The sequence below is a fragment of the Macrobrachium nipponense genome, chromosome 2, assembly GCF_015104395.2.
Source record: "Macrobrachium nipponense isolate FS-2020 chromosome 2, ASM1510439v2, whole genome shotgun sequence".
In the NCBI taxonomy this organism is placed as follows: domain Eukaryota; kingdom Metazoa; phylum Arthropoda; class Malacostraca; order Decapoda; family Palaemonidae; genus Macrobrachium; species Macrobrachium nipponense.
This window is the reverse complement of record NC_087201.1, coordinates 108,727,650-108,750,149: the sequence shown is the minus strand read 5'-3', so window position 1 is coordinate 108,750,149 and position 22,500 is coordinate 108,727,650. Positions and strand designations below refer to the sequence as shown.

At 35.9% G+C, this 22,500-nt stretch overlaps 1 protein-coding gene across 2 annotated transcripts in view; it reads right to left on the bottom strand.

Moving 5' to 3' along the window:
• LOC135220901 (FMRFamide receptor-like) overlaps window positions 1–22,500 on the bottom strand; it is a 115,509-nt gene that overhangs the window by 31,206 nt on the left and 61,803 nt on the right. For both annotated transcript variants that reach the window (XM_064258524.1, XM_064258525.1), the window contains exons 2-3: window positions 21,766–22,075; window positions 17,544–17,910 (exon numbers count right to left, since the gene is read on the bottom strand). In XM_064258524.1, coding sequence (XP_064114594.1) covers window positions 17,544–17,910; window positions 21,766–22,046 — 648 coding nt within the window. In that variant the 5' untranslated portion in view covers window positions 22,047–22,075. The remainder of the gene's footprint in view (window positions 1–17,543; window positions 17,911–21,765; window positions 22,076–22,500) is intronic.

Here is a 22,500-nt window from a genome sequence, read left to right as displayed (position 1 = left end):
AATATCTAATCCTTCGGGCCAGCCCTAGGAGAGCTGTTAATCAGCTCAGTGGTCTGGTAAAACTAAGATGTACTAAACTCTCTCTCTCTCTCTCTAGAGTGACATATTATAACTATCCCTTTCCAAGTGCAATTTATTGACCCTCAGTGACTGTTGAGGATATTTGTTATTTTGAGAAATGAGATTATTTGTTCTCCAGTCCATAATCCTGAAGCCACCTTTCAAGCCGCCTCCTAATTTATTGTTGCTGTGTGTGTGAGCGCGCGCAAGCACCACTCGAATAAAAATGCAGCATGACCTCCATCTGCTCTTAAAAGATTAAAGAATGGACAGGAAATGGGATTCATGGTCTGGTAAAAGAAGAAAAAAAATTATTGCTTTTTATGCCATCAGTGGAAAACCATAATTTCCCAAGTGTCAAAGTCTGAAAAAAAATCATTTGCCTTAATGTGGAAAAGTTCTCCATCGGCTTTAGTAGCCTGCAAAATGAAATAGAAGAAAGAGAAAAAAAGATTTTTCGAGGAAATAGACCCAGTCAGGTCTGAGCTATTGTCCCCGGCCCTGTTTTTCCACAAGCAGAAGAATTTCCCATTTCCTTTTCGTCGTTTCTCCTCGAGATGAGGGATTGCGATAAAGAGGCTTCGCTCGAGGATTTTATTCCTTTCACGGACGTTTCAAAGCGAAATTTTCCTTCCATTCGCTAATTGATGGTGTTACGTGTCTCCGTCGATTCCTTTATCACCTAACAACTCGCGCAAACAGATCGAAGTAATAGCATTGTATTAAGACTACTTAATTAATAGCAACTGGTAAGTGTCAAAATATACGTTTAATCGCTTCGAACTCTGCCTTTCCCGGTTACCTTGACAGAATGTGCCAATACATTCAGGGTAGTCTTCAGCTATACACACAAAGTAGAATCACATCAACCGTGCATTTGTTGTCTAGGCCAGTCCCTTACGACGCTCCTGATTGGCTGTTGATCAGCCAATCACAGGGCAGGAAACTCTCAGTCTCTCTCGAGAGTTCACATAGGCAGGATGCATGTTCCAACTCTACTGAGGGATACTTTTGAAAGACGTATCCCTCAGGAGAGGTGGAATATGCATCCTGCCTATGTGAACTCTCAAGAGAGACTGAGAGTTTCCAGCCATGTGATTGGCTTATCAACAGCCATTCAGGAGCGTCGTAAGGGACTGACTGGCCTAGACATCAAATGCACGGTTGATGTGAATCTATTGTAGCTCAAGTTTCGACTTCCAACAAAGGCTCCGGTGTCCTCACAAGGGAATTTGCGCTGAACAAACAAAAGAAAGAAACTGTAGGACGACATTTACGAAGCTAAAGTGACGAGTCTATTCGCATAGCAATCAGAGCAACCTGCAGTCCGGTCGACAACCAAACTGTATGAAATACGGCTTCTTGAATGACTACTACACGTGTTCGTGTGAGGGGTTATACGAGTGCATAAATTCTCATAATGGGTCTATTCTCCGTCGCCTTCACTTTGGTTACTGCTTACGCGTTTTACCCGTCAATGGGACTGAAGGAAGAGGAACAGCAGCACCCATTTGATAAACAGAGATAGCTTTCGGCTATTTCCCTTTGAGTTACAAATTCGAAATAAACTGTGTATGATGTGTATAATTTATATATATATATATATATATATATATATATATATATATACGTTTTCGTGTAAACTTTTCACACAGCATATGTATTTACGAACTCATATAGTATATCTATCTGTCCGTCTATCCATCTATCTATTTATATATGGGGTTATATACTTTATATATATATAGTGGTACTATATGTATATATATATATTATATATATATATATATATATATATATATATATATATATATATATTCTTATAATGTGAGTTTCGTAATGCAATTATGGTTTTGGTAATACAATTGATTCCCCTCAGAAACTGTGTATGATGATGTAAAATGTATATTTTTGTGTTCAGAGACTGCTCTGTTCGAGCAAAAGTTGTTGTTACCCAACCCCTTGAAAATAGATGAATTAAGCTAATTTTCTATCGTCTACTTACTTCGTTCAGAAAGCAGCCAAGGGGACCCATACTCAATATTGCATCAGAATCCTTCGGGAATCTTCCATACTTTAATTCAAGATTCTATTACTAGGAAACCTTTTCATATCTCTAATAAATTAACTCTTATCATTTTCAATTTGTCAAAAGAGGACTTATCGACTCGTAAGTAGTTAATTGTGAATTGGAAAATTCCATGACATCACTGAGATGACGTAATGTGTTTTCGTCTCAAACTTGTATGGTCAACTGTCATTCGATTCTGAGATCTTGTACGTTAGGGAGACCAATGTGTGGCTCTCTCTCTCTCTCTCTCTCTCTCTCTCTCTCTCTCTCTCTCTTGCTAGTGCACGTAACGTAACTCATGTTTTTGTATAAATTGGTCACTCGATATTACAAGTTCTGTGTAATTTCTTAGTAACATATTAATTAGTTATGTAATCTGAGCGTAGTGTTATTATTATTTGTGTGTGGTCCACAAAAGTGTTGAAGACTGTAACAGGGCTTTCTTTTTGAGTGAGAGGTTGCAACTGATTTAGGGGTATTGTAATTTACAAATATTTTAAAGTGCACATCGAGGTTTAATTTTACAGTGTTTGGATAAAATTAATATTTCTTATGCATTTTTCCTTTGCTTTGTTCTTTTGACATGTCCATTTTATGTGCTTCATGTTTGTATTGTCAATGCTTTTATTGCTTTTCATACTATTGTGTTATTGTATCCTCTTCATTTTGTTTAATTATTTTGAATAATTTTTGATTGCATAATTGTTTTAATCTAATACTTGTGAATTAATTTGCATTTAATTAAATTTCATTTCAAAATTAATTATTGCTTTGTAATTTGAATTAATTTTCTTGATAAACTAAACAATGTAAAAAAAAAATCAGTTCAAACAGCACGGATTACGAACTATACCAGTGCATATAAGAGATCATACATATAAATAACCGTAAGGAAAATAGCTGTGAATTCGTAAACTTTTCGACATTTATGACATTAGAATTAAAAAAACGTTTAACACTACTTGGCAACGTCACTTTGAGCCTGAGAAACTGGACGATACAAAAAGAATCGTGTCGCATGAGATTTGAGCTCACTGTACAGAGATCGACAATAATATCAGGAACTGGTAGACATGCAAAGTATGTAATGAGTATCTCTTGAAGGGCTCTCTCAGTGGGGTAAGGATTACCTAGTCGAGGCCTTTTCCCCACTAACGTCTCTCTCTCTCTCTCTCTCTCTCTCTCTCTCTCTCTCTCTCTCTCTCTGTGTGTGTGTGTGTGTGTGTACTCGCACCTATAAGTGAAAGTATATGGAAAGAGATTCTAATTATAATAAGTCTAAAAGCAATATTGAATGGAAATAGGAAGAATTAAACGAATATTTGTCTCAAGAATTTCTCACATTGTCGGGAAAGGATCCAGGAGATCCAGGTGATTCAGTCATAGGATCTGTTGCGGAAGTTACCCTGCGGTAGTATGAGAGAGAGAGAGAGAGATTTCTGGTTACTAAAGATGGTATCAAAATATAGGTTCTCATCACCGAGAGAGAGAGAGAGGTCACTAATCCTTACTTACCCCTTGGAAGAGCCATACGTAAGAAACTCGTTTAATAAACTGTTAGAAATCATATTTGTGTCGCTCTCTGTACATGCTGAATGACGTAACTGAAAGATAATGACCATAACAAGCGAATGAATAATAATAATAATAATCATTGATGTCGCAGTATCATGGGACACAAGAGTAGATGAGATATACAGAGCAAAAATCGTTAAGTATCAAGACCTGAAAATAGAAATACGAAGGATATGGAATATTCCAGTGAAATTGTACCCATAACCATAGGGACTTTAGGCCCGATTCCAAGATCCCTGAAAGGAACCTGGAAAAATTAGAGGCCGAAGTAGCTCCAGGACTCTTGCAGAAGATTGTGCTTTTAGAAACTACACTTACTAAGAAAGTGATGGACTCCTAAGGAGGCAGGATGCAACCAGGAACCCCCCACCCCACCCCCACTATCATAAAAACTACCCAGTAGAATAGGGCGACTGATAGACAAAAATAAATCAATAAATAATAGTAATGCTTTAACGTACCAAAGAAAACTGATGTTATTCATAATCACGTTAACAGTGATGGTAGACAGGTGCTGAATTCCTGGTAGTAGTCTACATGCAGACGGGAGGATATTTTACTGGGAATAAACTCTTATTAATAGATTATATAACCATGAAGAATGAGGGCACCTGTCTTTCCCAGTGACCAATTTGTGGTGTTAAGTTTTATTTCAGGGCTGATCTGTTACCTAGAACATAATTTTCTTGCAAATGGCTTGCAGTACCGCAATGGCTAGAGAGAGAGAGAGAGATTCATAAGAGTATACAGTATATATTGTATTATTATTATTATATTATATTCAGATATCACAATCGACGCAGTCATACATACATAAAACTACTTAACTGCCAATCAAACAAGCTCTTTCAAAATATTTCCGTTTATCTTCTCTTGTTTTGTTAAACTACACGAGTGTTCATGGGAAGACATGACGCCTTAAGGAAAGTATTTTTTTTTATCATTCCATCATACATCTCTGCATCAAGACATCATTTATGAAAAGGGTACTGAGACGATAAACGGAGGAATGAGCGAAGAAGAACTTACCGACATAACGACAACATTCTCTTCTGATCTTCGATCAATTCGGTCTAACTATTCCAAGTCGTCATTGCCCTCGAAGTGTCTCGTTGATGACCATATAACGACCTAATGGTCAAATTCGTTCTAGCTCGCGTCTTGTCTCTCTCCTGCGTTCCAGAGATACCAAAGTCTAAAGAATCTCGTAGACGACAAGATGACCTACCATCCTCCGAAAATCAAGTGCATTCTTGACACGGTGATTGGATACGGTGACTACCTTAGAGCCGATACAGGGCTTGGTCTGTATCGTGAGTTTTATATATATATATATATATATATATATATATATATATATATATATATATATAATGCGTATTTTGTAGTAAATCTATTAAGTGCTCAATTGCATTTCACTTTTAGAACGTGAATTTTCGGCGGTTTCTCGTTGACTTCGCGTTTAGGTAATTATGTTTCGAACTCGCGTGATTTTTACCCTAGCTATTGAGGTACTTTATGCTCGATTCCTTTTGAGATAATGAGTAGGATTTGTGTCATAGGTAGGCTATTAATAGTGGACCTCCTCTCGTGCATTACGGCCTTGAAGTAGTAAAAGTCATCATATCGTATCTTATATATGGAGAGGTGCCCAAAAATCCTCTAGTTGCTTAACTGGTGCCTATTGCAAATTTAGTATTCGTAATTACATAACACTATATACTAATTAATGGCAGTGATATGAAAGTAAGTCTTAATAGCTCTGCCTTACTCGTTATTCCAGAACCATATTAGTTAGTGGCAGTGATATGAAAGGAAGTTTCGATAACTCTGCTTTATTCGTTATTCCATAACTATATATATTAGTTAATGACAGTGATATATAAAGAAATTTTAATAGTTTTGCCTTATTCGTTATTCAAGAGCCCTTTACATTAGTGAATGACAGTGATATGAATAAGTTTTAATACCTCTGCCTTATTCATAATTCCAGAACCCTATATATTAGTTAATGACAGTGATATGAAGTTAAGTTTAAATAGCTCTGCCTTATTCTTAATTCCAGAACCCTATTTATTAGTTAACGACAGTGATATGAAGTTAAGTTTTAATAGTTCTGCCTTATTCTTAATTCCAGAATCCTATATATTAGTTAATGACAATGATATAAATTAATTTTTTAATAGTTCTGCCTTATTCTTAATTCCAGAACCCTATAAATTAGTTAATGACAATGATATGAAATTAATTTTTAATAGCTCTGCCTTATTCTTAATTCCAGAACCCTATATATTAGTTAATGACAGTAATATGAAATTAAGTTGTAATAGCTCTGCCTTATTCTTACTTCCAGAATCCTATATATTAGTTAATGACAGTGATATGAAATTAATTTTTAATAGCTCTGCCTTATTCTTAATTCCAGAACCCTATATTATTAATTGATGGTAGTGATATGAAATAAAGTTTTAATGGTTCTGTCTTATTCGTCATTCCAGAATGTTATATATTTGTGATAGCGAAAATTAACATTGCTGGGTTTGTTATTATTACATTAAGGATATTTATATTTGAAAAGTTGTTAAAATTATCTTTGTTTGATAGTTTAAGGTAAAGTTTCTGCTGTAATATTGAAGAGGAATTCTGTCTAGTGGGTATTTGTGTCCCTCCTTTCTAATGATTGTAAAATATTTTGAGACTTCTGTAAATATTATATACCAAAATTACTGCTTCTCAATAGTTTTTTGTCTTCATTTCTCAAAAGTAAAGTCCCCCTAATCCTTTTTAATTTCTTTGTTGGTAGCAACTGACAATTCGTTACTTGGTATAAGAGCGGTGAAAGCGAGTGAATGCACTGGTATTTTCCCTTTTGCTCTCACTTGGTATGCCGTACACTGAAAACATATTTAGGCATGATAGCTCTAGAATGGTGAAGTTTCATGTCCCCATTGGCAATCCGTTCGGAGATAATGGCAGGATGACTATGAGTGGTATAGCTTGCGGCATCATAGATACGGAGGTATCTTTGGCGACATCAAACTGAAATGGCTGTTATGTTGGTTCTGTCATGGCCCTTAGTAATTAATAGTACATGGAAATGCGTAAAATCAACAACTTCCATTAAGCTTACTTTTACAGTTTCTTGATAATTTTAACAGTTTATTGTTAGTGTTGCTTGAAGGCTATTTTATTTGGAACTCCTGCTGCTTTTACGGTATTTTCTTATTGGCAATTCGCTCAATCTTACATTGTTTAGTATGTGGACTTTTCATAGCCTAATTGACTTCATTCGTTCGTGATGCCCATAAAATACCTATCTCAAAGTCCCTAATTATGACTACTGACCTGAATCTAGTTATCCAGTTGCTGACGCAAGCATATTTCTCTCCACGAAGTGCGCCAGATCCCTGTCATTTCCCGGTTAGGAGCCAGTGTGAATTTTTTATTTATGTAAGGGCTTCTAACACGGACCTCTGTCATTTCTCATTTCGCTGAAACAGAGTATGTCGCGCATGGAAAACTAATATTGATATAAAGCACTAACGATGTCAGTGATGAGATATGATGATTTTTATTGCCAATCCGATAGGGGTCAAGAAGAGGAGAGGTCAGTACTATATCTCGCTATGAGGTTTCTTGAATTGCACCTCGAAATTGAAGAGGATCAGCTGTATTCGTTATTCCAGGGCCCGGTACATTAGGGCATGAAAATGTGTCTATTTTTTTTTTTCTTTTATATATTACGTGAAGGGTATTTATTATCAGAAGAACCAAAAAAAGCGTTATAGTCAATATTTTTATTCCAGTTGGGACGTTTCGGCTTTAAAACACTAAGCCATTTTCGAGCTAAAAGTAAAATACAAAATCAAAGAAAGGTCACATCCTAGTGTTTGGTCTAGTGGAACGAGATATGTCTTTCAAGAAACTCCATCAGGAAGTACTGAAGTTACAAGTGAGGACCCTGAAGGTCACTTGAAGGAAACTGCGTCTTTTATCGATTTTTATGTACTGAAAAATGCAGTCAATGCAAATGAGTCAATACTGTAACAACGTACGGAAAATGCATAAAAAGTATATTTCGAATCTGGATGGACGCTATGCGTGAACATCATGTGACCCTATTGGAGAGTTTATGATTTTTCTAGTTACGAATTATCTGAAAGAGAAGTGCCAATTAAGACTTAAATTCTCGTGATGTTTCCTTTCTTTAGAATCCCTTTTAAGCATATTGAAATAATAGCTAATTTTACCGGGAACAGTTCAGTCAATAGCTTCCAAATTTTACTATTATTTCAAGCCTATCATGAGCCCGATTTTTGCTAGGGATGATATTAATTTACTAAAGAATTTAGGCAAAGGAAATGGTGTAGTCATTCAGTTCAATAAAATCTTAGCTATAATTAATGCTATTACTCATTTTAAGATACCACTTGCAGACTCCTGTCATAGGAATATCCTGACTGAGGATAAAATAAACAGGTGACCTTAATTTTTGGGGAAAAGGGTCATTATATTTCAGATGAAGAATACAACAACTGTTATGCAAGTGGCTGTTCCCCTGCTATTTTATACGGATCACCGAAGATCCATGGGAACCGAACGTACCCTTAAGAACGGTCGTTGCTTCATATAATACCCAGTCATATATTTTAGCGGAATTCTTAATACCCTTTTTAAATATTTTATTCCCCCCAAAATTCACATGATTTAGTAAATAACTTAAAGCATTGGAATATACCTCAATAATTTTTAGTGCAGTTTTGACACTGAATCCTTGTTCACGAACATACCTCTTGATGAAAGCATTGATATAGCAGCGAATGAAATGTCGAAGGATGGGAACTCTTTCAGATAACTGCCTAAGATTAGGTTCAAGACCTTCTTTCAGGGAACATGTAAAAAGACGTACTTCATGTTGAATGGCGAGCTGTATTTACGAGTATATTGGGTAGCAATGGGTAGCCTCATTTTGTGTGTTTTGCTAATTTGGTTTTAGGTTTTCATGAGGGGGGTGGAGGGTGATGGTGGATTGCCCTTCATATTTTAAACCTTTGCTATGTAAGTGATTTGTAGATGATACTACTATAATTTTTGAAAATTAACATAGGCTAACAGTTTTCTTCATTGCCTAAATAGCAAACATGAAAATATAAAATTTACTTTTATACGATCACAAGTAACACGTGAAGATTGTATATCAAGATCCAGCAGGAAACAATTATATGAAAGAATGAAAAACTGCTTCGAAATATCATAGGTAAACATAAAAACGAAAAAAGTAAAACATAGAACAACCAAACAGCCTAGTCAAGAAGCAAATGGTCCACAGCCTACAAATGCCCTTAAAGGATAAATACTACAAACTGAAATGATACTACTTAATAGTCAATTACATAGTTACGAAGTTGTCAACAATACATTTCGTGAGCCAGTTATCTAGTTTATATTGTCCGTTGCTAATACAAAAAACACTACTTGACTTATATTTTATCATGCTAGATTCTATAATGTTTGTTTAAAGAATATCTCTACAAAATAAAAATTCCTTTGATTTTTTTTTCAATTAATCGCATGTTTAAAATTGTTCGTATGTAGAAAGAGGGCACCCGATGTATCTCCTACACGTACGCAATAGTGCACAACAAGCGCTCCAGCATAAAACGCAAGACACTGTCGTACTTCGTTTTAGCTGAAACTGAGCTTTTTATCGTCCATAGAAAACTCATTCGATAAGCACATTGTTAGTGATAAGGGGATGAGACACTATTGCTATTAAAATGCGAACGTTAGTTCCTTATTGCCAACCCAATAGGAGTTTAAAGATAAGGACAGCAATGTGAATGGAGTTGACGGTATCATAGGAGTGGGGTTTCTTGGGAGATATCACCAGGGAATCAGAAGCGGCTCTGTCGCATTAATGTTCAGCGGCTGGGCGACATTGGTGAAGAAGAAGAATGCAAGCTCATTTTTAGCTTTTTGCCATCTTTTGACATCTTACATTTGTCTCCTTTGTGATAATCGTTTAAGATGAAGTTTCCCCCGTGCTGCTGAAGGAGAATTCACTTTAAAAAGCCTTCTGGAATCCCTTCGTACGTCAAGGCAGCATAAACTATGCTGACACTCTTCGTCTTATAGACCAAATTTCTCACCTCTTGCTAGAATGCCGTTACCCTGTTGCTTATTGTCGTTTCTCTTGTAGAAGTGTCCCAGAATCCTTTTAATGGATTTTTTAATAACAATTGTCATTTCGTTAGTTGATGTCAAGAGCCGATTCGTTAATTTGTGTAAGAGCGGCGAAAGCGAACGAAAGCATTGGAAAAGTGCGCATGCGTGCAACGAAAACCAACCGATACTCGAGTTTTCCTCCTTTCGCCGAAACTGTTTGTCGTCCACTGAATAGTGGAAACCGTTACAGTAACTGATAAGGCGTTTTGACAATTACAGTTGGAACATTATTTCCCCACTGGCAATCCAACAGGGGGAAAAATAAGTAGCATAGGAGAGGAAGCGACCGTCTGTAACCTAAGGTCTCAGGAATCTAGGTCTCTCGAAAGGCCTCGGGAAATTTTAGTGGCTCTAATGCATTTATTTTTCCAAGGCTCTTTACATTAGCGAATGAAAAAGAATGATAAAATAAACTGATTAATAGAAAAAGCTGGATGCTGTGATTGCTGACGGGGATGCTAACATTGTTGAACAGAATGAACACATTGCAAACCTTCATAGAATCGGAGATGACGTATTTAGTACTACAAGACGAAATTTTCCAGTGTCGTTAGATTTAATTCCACGATTCCATGCAGCAGAAGACCGGAAAATTAGCAAACGAGAGGATAGCTCGTTAACATGTGGAGAAAAGCACAGTCAGGTGAGGTTAGGGAATAGAAATTATTAGTGCTAAATAACTTGCGTGTGCTCTGAAGGGGATGTCAGATTGCCAGGTCATTTTCTGTAAACACAATCGATTAACATGACTTGAATAGTGAAAGGAGATCGTCAGTGATCAGATTATAAAATATTGTAGCTGTTGAGCTTTTAACTTTCGGTATCTATAGATTGATTAGGTCACGAAATTTACAATATCCATAGGTTGCTTAGGTCATCAAAAATAGACTGCAATACAAAAATATTGTAGCTGTAAAGTCTATTTTAATGTTTATTATCTATAGATTGATTAGGTCATGAAAAATAGACCAACTACAGGCAGATCTTTACTATTATCCAATGGTTTAGAAATAAATAGCCCTTTTATTAACGAGTTTTAATTACGGAGCCTTAATTACTGCCTCCATTAATTAGGGTTCTGTTGTGATATGTGAATGAGGGATTGAGTTACTGGGCTCATGATTTTGGTCATGTTCTCCGCATGGTACATAAAGTCCTTCAAAGTAATGGAACAGGTCAAACTTGTCAGATTATGGTGTAGCACCAGTAAAAGTAATGAGTATGGTACCTGTTGATTAAATAAGTATAGTGGTATATTATATGAAATTGTCACTACATTCTCTTCTTGCTGATTCCTGTCTCGAATGGTCATGACCTCAGCGTGGTGAGACAGTGGCAACATGGTTCATCCATGATGGATGTGTGACATTCTTCATGTATGATCCATGGCTAACAGTGACCAAAACATCTCTGGTGTATTCAATGTGTTCATTTCTTAGTGATCAGAGAGGGTAGTAGACATTAATGCTTTAAGGCTGTTAAAAAATCTATGACGAATCTCTGTAGTGTCAGAGTATGTACATTAAGCCAGAAATTAGAATTCTCTTAAAATTAACATGTGAATCGTGAAAAGTACTTTAATTTTGCTTAAGGATAAATGTTGTGAGGTAGTTAAATACTGGACATTGAATATTTTCTGTAGACACAAGACATGATTTGCGGACTGAAAGAGGTTAATAAAGAAATTAAATTCATTCCCTAATAAATGCCTGAATTAATAAATGGTGGTCTTTTCTTGTAAAGAAATGAGAGAAGAATCGTTTGAGAAGAGAAAGAAGTTTAAGATGCTAGTGTAAGTGAAAATCCACTTTATATGTTTAATGTCACTGAATGGAGATTAGAAAATGAATGTATTACAATTCTGGGGAACTTTGTCGTCTCACAGATCGTATTTGTGTATAGAGGTGGATGGGAAACGATTCGTATTCTGATGAATTAGGGGTCTGTGTTGTCCTCTGTGATTGCCTGTATTGTTTATATGGTGTTTTTACGTTGCATGGAACCAGTGGTTGGTTATTCAGCAACGGGCCCAACTGCTTTACGTGACTTCCGAATCACGTCAAGAGTGCACTTCTATCATCAGAAATACACATCTCTCATACCTCAATGGAATGCCCGAGAATCGAACTCGCGGCCAACGAGGTAGCACGCCAACACCATACCGACCAGGCCACTGAGGCGCTCTTTGTCCTCTGTGAATTAGGTTTTTAATGTTGGTGGGAAGTTTCTCCAACACAGTTGTTTTCAGTCGGATTTTACCAATGATCAAGTCCTTAAAGAATGGATTAGTTAAAAATGGATACCAATATATGGAAGACGAAAATTATAATTATACATTTCTTCAAAATAAGGTATATTTCAGGAAGCTCGTTCTCTAAACTATTGATTTTTTGTAGTCGGTAAACTTGGTGCAATCAAATGATTATTAATTGATAAATGATTTTTATAATGCTTTTAATTACTACTATTTGATTAAAATAATGCTCAAATATTCTCTTGATTCATTATAAAAAAAATGAAATGAGTAATGTGTCGTAATGGCGAAAGCTTGCTTTCATGAACACCTGGAGATAGAACAAATTAAGATTATTTTTCTTTTGTTTCAGAATACTGTACTGGGATCACCGTTACTCCTCAGAAGAATCAAATAAGGGGGTGAAGCTCTTGTTGCGGATTTTGACATGGATTGGAGGTTTGTAAAATGCCAGTTACCGATTTCTCTTGTAAAAGAAAACCAATTTATTTAATCTCCCCGATGCTGAACAGTTTGCAGATGGTCAGAGATGAGGCTGAATAGTTTGCAGATAGCCAAAGAATTTATTTGATCTCTCGAGGCTAAATAGTTTGGCGATAGTCAACTAATTTATTTAATCTCTCGAGGCTGAATAGTTTGCAGATAGTCAAAGAATTTTTTTAATCTCTAGAGACTAAATAATTTGGCGATAGTCATTTACTTAATCTCTGGAGGCTAAATATTTAGTTTGCAGTTAGTCTAAGAATTTATCTAATCTCTCGAGGCTAAATAGTTTACAGGTTGTAGGTTTATTCAATCATTTGATACTAAATAGTTTGCAAATAGTCAAAACTATTATTTTAGTAAAGTTTTTTAGTGGCCAATCCTGGAATTTTACTTAAATAGTTGGAATCAATGGGTTTATGGTAGATGTGTAATAAATACATTTATAATAACAGATAATTACATATCTGTAAATAGAATCCAAGACCTAAGGGGTCATTGGTGAATTAGGAGCGTCCTACGTGACAATCCGAATCTAGATAATAGATGTAGGTGAAATGCAGTGCTGGTGAAGTGAGTGCAGAAGTGCTATCTATGTTGAAGTGAGTGCAGAAGTGCTATCTATGTTGAAGTGAGTGCAGAAGTGCTATCTATGTTGAAGTGAGTGCAGTAGTGCAAAGCAGTACTGGTGAAGTGCAATAATAGTACGGCACTAAGCAGGGCTGGTGAAGTGAGTGCAATAGTGCGAAGCAGTGCTGGTGAAGAAAGTGCCAATAGGACAAAGTTCTTCGATGAGTTCTTCGATTGTTCTTCGTAGAGTTCTCCGATGTAATTTTTTTCATGAATTTACGTAGATACCTTATTTCCGGATTAAGTCATTGTTCCATTTAATTATCTTATTTCCAGAATCACTCATTATTCCAGTTCATTTAATTTAAATATCTTATTTCCGGATTAAGTCATTGTTCCAGGTGTCTTAATGTATAGATGCTCATGTACATCTTGTAACAGTTGAAATTTTAGTGTACAATTTTTATTTGTAAGTTTAATGGGTGAGGGAGGGTTTTCAGATACTTTCGGCTATGTAGCTGCCACGGATAGCTGAAGACTTGAATCAAATCAAACTTACTAACAATGGAACAGGCTCTTCGAGCATAAGTCGCCTCTTACTGTACTTCCTACTTTTGAACCTCTCTTTGCACTTTCACGTAAAGAAACCTGGGGTTGGCATTGGTATGGGTGGTGGCAACCCATATCAATGTTGATTTCGGGAGTCCCTTTCTAGGAAGGGGCTTACCTTACGGTTTAGGGTTCCGTGACAGCGCTGGTAAGGTGAGGCTTTGGTAGGCTGATCCTTCTCTGGTATGAACGTCCCTTACTGTCTCGACGGTCATGGCCTCAACGCGGTGAGACAGTGGCAACTTGGATCATCATCATGTATGATCTGTGGCTAACTAGTGACCATAACATCACAGGTTCAAGTTTCGGCTCATGAAATTTTTGTATTCAAAGAAGATGCTGTTACAAAATCTGAGTTGATATAAATTTAAATCTGTCATCGAACATCTGAATTTAAATGTCTTCATTTCAGATTTGTAGGCATCACGAATTTAAATAATTTATTTCAGGATGCAGAGCCTGCGTGCGGATCGGACGTGTTTTCGTGTTGCTCGGTGTGAAACGGTGAAATGACTGGGAAAGTTGTTTTCTACTGTCTTACTCCCATTAATGGAGTTACCTAGTGATTATGGCTAGTAAAAGCACTTTGGTGATCAGCCCTCCTTGCAATAATGATTATAATGAAGGAGAATGGTTGAGATGTGAATGTGATGATTGGTATCATAAAGAATGTGTGAATCTTGGTGAAATAAGAAAAAAGAATATTACTGTTGCTGTTGAAATGAACAGTATAAATTGTCAAAGTCACGAATTTCAAACCCACAGTCATGCACCGAAGTCAAGAGAATCCTAAGCTTTATATTATGAGATGAAGAGGATTGCTGCTTACTAGGATAATGGCTATAATTGCGAATGGAAAATCAAAAAGCGGTTACATGAATATCCAATCTGTAGGAAATGAAACACTACAGATTGGAGACTTAATAAATGAAAATTCTGTTGCTAATTTTGCCATTGCTGAGACATGGCTGAAAGACGATGAAAGTGCCAAGATTGCTGACGTGACCTCGCCTGCTCATAGCTTCCTTCACAGTCCGAGGGAAGATTGAGTTTGGTCTACTGCTTCATAGGACTGATATAATATCTGCTGGCAGTGTTTTTATTTGTGGGGATTTTAATCTAAGGATGGATGATCCAACCAGTGAAAGTGTCAGTGTATAATGATATGGAAAATCAAACGGTGAATGTGGAATTTGCAGTGTGATCAAATACATCTAATGTATAAACTGTATAATCAAATACATCTAATGTATAAACTGTAGAATTGGAAAATGGGGGTCCTGCTACGAGCATTATGGAAATGGTGTGGGACCTGGATAAGCCGTCAGTCTCAAATAGTTTGGGATTAGTTTAAAAGTTTTGTAATCTTCCTAGGCTAAATTTTTTGCAGATTGTTGAAACTGATTTTATTAAATAGGTTTAATTTTTGCAGTAAATCCTGAAATTGTAGTAAACTTAGAGGCGATAGGTTAATAGTTTGTGTACACACTTTACAATACCTTATAGTATGTGTAATGTTGAGGCTATGCAGTGCTGGTTTGTGATGTTTTTGAAGAAGTTCAAATTTATTAGCATCAATTGGGTTATACATTTTGTAAAGGCTGAAATTTTAGAATGTACAACATTTATTTGTAAGGTTTATGGCTGAGGAAGGGAGTGGCTTTCAGATACTTAATAAGTGAACCAAAGTAGTGCAGAGAAGATTTATATTCTGCTTAATAGGGGGAATATGTTGTCTTCTTTGAATTCAGTATTAACTGTTTGTGGGCAGCTTCTCCAACAAATGTTTGTTTCTGGTCAGATTTCAGCCATGGTAAACTCCTTTAAAAATTGGAATGGTCAAAACTGATGCCAGTACGGCAGCTGTAAATTACAAATATAAATTTTTTGCCAACTGAGGTATATCTCTGGGAGGTAATTCTCAAAAGTGTTAATCTTTTATAGTCGGTAAACGTAGCTAAATCAAGTTTTTTTTTAATTGGTAAATAATTTTTGAAAAGTTAATTAAGTAATTTCTTTTATTTAATTAAAATAGAATTCAAGTATTGTTAACATTTAAACAGAAATCTTGTATCAGAGCAACAAATTAATACTATATTTCGTTTGTTTCAGGATACTTTACTGGATCATCCCGGCTGCTCAGAAGAAACACTGTTTGTGGCTACACTGTGGGAGTTTAAAATACGTGTTGGTGAAGTAGTGTACTTATGTAAAAATTTTGGTAAGCGTATCATTAAAAGCATTGATTTTTTCCTCTTGTATTTTTGTCTTCATTTTACTAGGGTGATCCTAATGTGCAAGTAGAAATAATCTTTGTGAATTAATGATCTATTTTAAAGGAAAAGCTTTCAAGATATAACATTTAATGGATCTTAGAAGAAAATATTGATGGATAATGTAGGTGATTACGATTTCCTAAAGAGATAAATTAAAGGATTCCCTTTTGTTTAGTAGTCACGTTTCATCGCAAAAAATTCTCTCTATTTCACTGTTACGTAGATTAAGAGCATAATGGGATTCAATAAGAAATAAAAAAGAAAAAAAGGAAATTTACCCTAAACAGATTTCCAAACCAGTAGTGGATATTTGGAACGTAGATTAGGAACACAATGTTTTATAATATTAATCTAATAGTCCCCGTTGTTATTATCAAGGCATTATGAAAGGTAGAGTTTTTTTTTTTTCCAAAATCTGGACCTTTTCCTTTGTAAATGTTATTTGATATATAGGTACTATATACAAGATGAATGCTTGAAAATTTTATTTTAGTTACACTGGCACTGAAATTAAAAAATATTTCTTCAGTTTTATTGATTGATTCATTTATTGTGTTAACAATACCATGCATATTACTTTATTTGTTGTTATCTTAAATACTTTGACTTAACGAAAGACAATAATTAATAAATACTCTAAAGAGTAGGTATTGTTATTTATTACTTTGTAAGTACAGTTCAATGAAAAGGATAGTCGCAGGAAATATGGACTTCCATCAATTTTGGGTAGGGTCGTTCGACTCCCCCGATCCCCTCCGGTACAGGCCTGATATATGTATATGTATATTCGTCTGCATGCATGTGTGCATTTGTATATGTAAATATTTACAAGACAGAAGTCCGCCTTCCTTGCTATAATCCTTCCGTTTTCACCAAGTTAACAACCGCCCCCACCCCCACCCACACCCAACCTCCCGTTTGACATCTCTATGAACTGGGCACTTGCGAGGTGCTTCAGGCAATTCCCATCTGATTTATGGAAAGCCCTTGAAACAATGCGCTTGGCTGAATGGGCCGGGTCTCGAGGTACTCCCTCAAAGTTCGTACCCAGGTTTTATCTTGCAGGATGCCTGTAAGTGGCCCGTTTAAGTGGGATTTGTGTCGGTTTCAATCCTGCAGGATGATGGCTCAATTGGGTTGGATGTCTTCATACACTCATCCGAACACTGTCACGTATGACCGTGAATTCTGACAGTCCAAGTCCAAGCACTTCATGAGAATGATTACACGGATTATGTTGGTTTCAGTCTCGCAGGATGATTTTCAAGTGAACTTTACGTATCTGGATATTCTGTTCAGAATCTGTTAAGGGTAACTGTCCATACCTGCATATCTGCAATAAAAAAAAGGGGGGGGGGGGATAAAAAGAAATGTGAATTATTGAGAGAAAGATGCAAGTACAAAATGACACTTAACTTACCTGATAGGACACTTCCCAAAACCTGGGAAGATTATAGATTATGGAAAAAAAGGCGACGGCCAACACATACACCTTAGCTCGGCCGTAAGTACAGAGCGACCTCGCTTGTAGGGGCCGGCAGACCGCAACGTACCGCTCGACAGTGACCGTCACTGTCAGGTATATCGAGCCCGTCTGGGCTATCATCCCCAGAGGATAGACGAAGGGCATCACCCTCTGGTAGAGTCCATTGGCGTACCAAGTCATCGCTCCGGTGTACTCGCAGATCTCCGAGAGTCCAAACATGAGGATGGATGTGGTCGTGACTATCATGTCGAAGAACGTCAGACCGATTAGGCAACAGTTGATGGATGAACGCAAATTACGCCTGAAATCAGAAATGAGAGATTTGGTCGTGTTAGAAAGGAACGTGATGACTTAATGCTTGAGAAGAAAAATAGAGGAGACAGGAGAACTAGACGGAGACAGGAATAAAAGAGTAACAACAACTGACACAACAGACCCAGACCCAATTATTTCTGACTTTTGAATGTTATCAGTGCTGTCAGAACCTGAAAGCAAACTAATATCTTACAAAGTTCCTAGAAGCGTCAAAGATGCTACATCTATTGTCCCGTACAATTAAAGTTATTTAACTTCAACGTTATCGGACAATTCCTAATAATGACAGAAGTATATGATGAATGATTAAAATCCCGCAATGGGCTCACTGAATCAGGAGGGACTATTTGTAATTTCGGGAGTGTGGGAAGGGGGAATAAAAGCAGTGATGAAATTATAAGCTTAGCGAAAAAAAATAATTTATTGCAGATGTAATTGTGAGGCAGAAGTATAGAGATCGTGTGATCAAGTTGGCCAAGAAGGAGGAGAGAAAGAACATATGGAGAATAAACTGTTCTGCAAGGAATCAGCTTCAAAGAGGAGGTTGATTTGAGCAACTAACTGAGTAATGTCTGTGCAGAATGCAGTCCTGGGTAGATTGAGTATATAAGTATTTTGAGACACTGTTCGCTTTGGAAGACAGAAAACGGGCAAAGCTGAGCGCTGTTAGGGCGGAAGTTACTGTTCGGGATATAAATAAGGCGATTAAGAGATAGCAAAATGGAAAGACACCAAGATGTGATGTAATTACAAGTGAGATGCTGCTGTGCAGTGCTGATAGTGTGATGCAGTGACTGATCAGAAAGTGTAAGGTAGATGGTAGATCTGTAAAAGGGAAAGGTTTCAAATCAAATGAATGAGAGGACTCATTCGTACCTTATACAAAATAGACAGCTATATGAATAATGAGGGCATGACAAATGGGAGAACTGACGGGAGAAAAAGAGCGTAGGGAAAACAAGTGAGAGGGTATTTCGATCAAATGTTTGATATGAAAGAGCTATATCAGAAAATGGGAAGAAAATGAAAAAAAAGCTGGATGTTGTTTAAAAGGACTTAACCTAAAGGTTAGAATTGACAGTGACAAAAAATTAATGTGTTGAGGATGTATGACATATGTGATAAGCTGGATGTATGACATATGTGATATGTTTAAAACATTATTATGGAAGTGAAGTATACAGTGAAAAAATTAGGTATCTTATGTTTTCGTGGTTGCTTAATATCTCTGTGGAAATAGTGATGAGAGAAATATAAAATGTGCCAACAGATACTGATGCAAAGTTGTGGTATAGGAAGATGGCTTGTGATTGGAGAGGGGAATGGCAGATGTTTGCAAATGATGTAATTCCGAATTAGGATAAACAAGTGAAATAACATAGACTAGTGAAAATGTTTCAAAGTTGGAGATATTTGGGAGTGGTAAAAAGAAATGAACCCGTCTTCCAAGATGGCTTTGTCACCTGGAAAAAATAGAGGACGATAAGTTAGTTAAGGTCTTTTGTAGTTCAAAAGTGTTAGGAGACAAGAAGAGATAAAGACCCAAAAAGGGCTGCTTACATGGTTTGAAAAAAGGAAGTTACAAGGGAAGGCTTTTAACAACCAGGACACATATATCTATATAAATATATGTGTGTGTGTGTGTGGATGTGTGTGTTTGTGTGTATGTATGTTATGTATATATATGTATGTATACACATATATATATATATATATATATATATATATATATATACGTATATATATGTAATATATATATATATAGATATATATCTATATATATATATATATATATATATATATATATATATTAGATATCATGTGTGTCTGTTTGTGCGTGTTTGTGCATGCCTAGACGTGTTTATTCGCGCATATCATGCCAATACTCATAAACATAAAAACGAAAAAACGTCTATAATGTAATAAAGATTCAGATTACAACATGTCCAAAAGAGGGAATGTAGAGTCATTCAACAGAGAAATATTATTAATTATAAAAAACAATCCCAGTTCTCAGAAGCACTCCTTAAAAAGAAAAGCCGTTCCAAGAAAAAAAAAAAAAAAAAAAAAAAAAGCGTCTTTCTGGTTCGGAATTCCGTGAAGATAAAATGCAGAAGAGGAAGAGGAAGATGGCTCCCCTGAGCGCTATGCTTTTCGGTCGAGCGGAGAATCTACTCTCTGGCTGAAATATATATATATATATATATATATATATATATATATATATATATATATATATATATATATATATATTATATATATATATATATATATATATATATATAAAATGGTGGAAACATAAATTTGCAAATGAAGCGGAGAAACTATAGTCGGTGTTTCAGTCCTCCGTCACTAAATTTGGAGAGAATGGAATGGCGTTGCCTTTTATGTTAATTCTGAAACGGCGCTCTACTTATTTATTGCTGAAAATGGCTGTTACGAAGTTCTTGTGCAATTACGGAACTGTACCAGGAATATTCAACACGGGATATACGCTAAGGACATCCTGGCAGGATACCAGGTAATATTATTAAGAAAGAAAACTCTATGTTTTATACACATGCATGAATATTTACATAAGTGATTCTGGGGAGTACATACATACATACATTTCGTAAAGAGGTTCCGGGAGTGTATGCATAATTATAAGCATAAATACATACATACGTTCATTCCATAAAGGGATTGCGGAGAGTACATATATACGTACGTGTATATATATATATAATATATATATATATATATATATATATATATATATATATATATATATAATATATATATATATATATATATATATATATATATATATATATATATATATATATATATATATATATATATATGCATACATACAGGCATTCCGGGATTACATACATACATACATACATTCCGGGAAGAAAACATACATACATACTAGGATAGATAACGTTACAATCATAACATACAAAAATAGACAGCTTAGACCGCGCTGACAAAAAACTTCTACCTGTACAGATAAGGCTCCAGAGCCCAATTCTTGCATCACTAAACGGCTCAAGCCATTTGGAAACTCCGTAAAGGGATTCCCGAGGACTTCACCATAAGACAATGGCTTCTGTCTTCACGCTTCGGATGAAAATGGAAGGGGGAGATTCATCCTTTATCTGCTAAACTAAGCACATCTGCATACAAAAACCGAGTCCACTTCGCGTACGGTAAAATCAAATAAAGTTCGGTGATTTGTACTGAAGTGTCATTTTTTATTTAGTTGCCCAACTAAAACTGCAAAAGTGACAAATGTTGGCCCCAGGCTGGATGCTTAACAATTTGATTACGCTCGCATTTCATGGTGACGAGTTTAGAATAATTGGTATATCGGGATCCATGAAAATGAATGAGGTCACGCCTGGTGTGTTCAATCGTCCATAATGAAATGGGCGAGGAATCTGTTTTATTTAGATAATTAAAAAAAACTGAGGGTTAAGAAATTCTGTCATATTCGAAGATTTCTGGACTTTTATAAAGAAAATGCTGATAAGATCTTCATGGCGATATTTTTTCTTTTTTTAAATCCCCTTCGGTTTAGATGAATTTGTTTAGTGATAGTTAATACTTAAATCAGTTTTGGTGAAGAAATCCACAATGGTGCAAATATAAATATAAATTAGAAATGTATCTATTTACATTGACATTGTGGAGACTGTTATGTAAACCAGATTTCTTGCACTGCATTAAAAAAAATCATAGGCAACACTGTCCCTCTTTCTCTACCAGAACACATCCAAGGAAAGTTCAAAATATGAACAAAACAATATATTTAGCGGTCAAAACCAAAGAAGCCGCCATGAACGCCACTCACCTGGACAGTATAGTGATCGAAATGAGATTTCCAGCGATTCCCAGTAGACCTATGGTAGTCAGGAGCACTCCGTACACAGTGAACGCAAACAGCTTTGGGGAAGGGGCGGTGGCGTTGATTTTATTGTAAGACTGATTGCACAATGTTTCCAGCATGACCTGATATGTCTGATTTTCGGCTGTGGCCAGGGTGACCTCCAGTTCCGGGCCTTCTGTGACGTGAGTGGAGGCCGGCTGATCGTCCATCTTCATTGCTAGCAATGAGGTCGAGTTCCTGGTCATTTCCCCTGGACGATGAGCTATGGAGCTACCTGGAAAAAAAAAGAAACATTAATCAAAAAACGTATATGAATGAAGAAAAATAAAAGAAGAAAAACTACAAGAAAATGCGAAATTGTATATTAGTAACTTTAAATTGATATCGTTTTAACCATCGTTGATTAAGCTCTGTATGTTGATATTTCTTATATTTCGTTACATAAAGGTAGTGAAATTTCCAAATATCTGTTCTTTAAGTTACTTATACGAATATATCCACCGTACACCGCAAGAATTCTTAGGTTCAATTGCCAAAAGGCCAGGAACAATTTACACAAGATACCAATGGTTAAAAATAGTATTAAATATCAACTTCATCCCAAAAGATTTGCAAAGAAACGGAGGGCTAATCCCTTCTGAAAATATATGTTGAAAATAAAAACAAAATGTAAATGCATATATATATATATATATATAT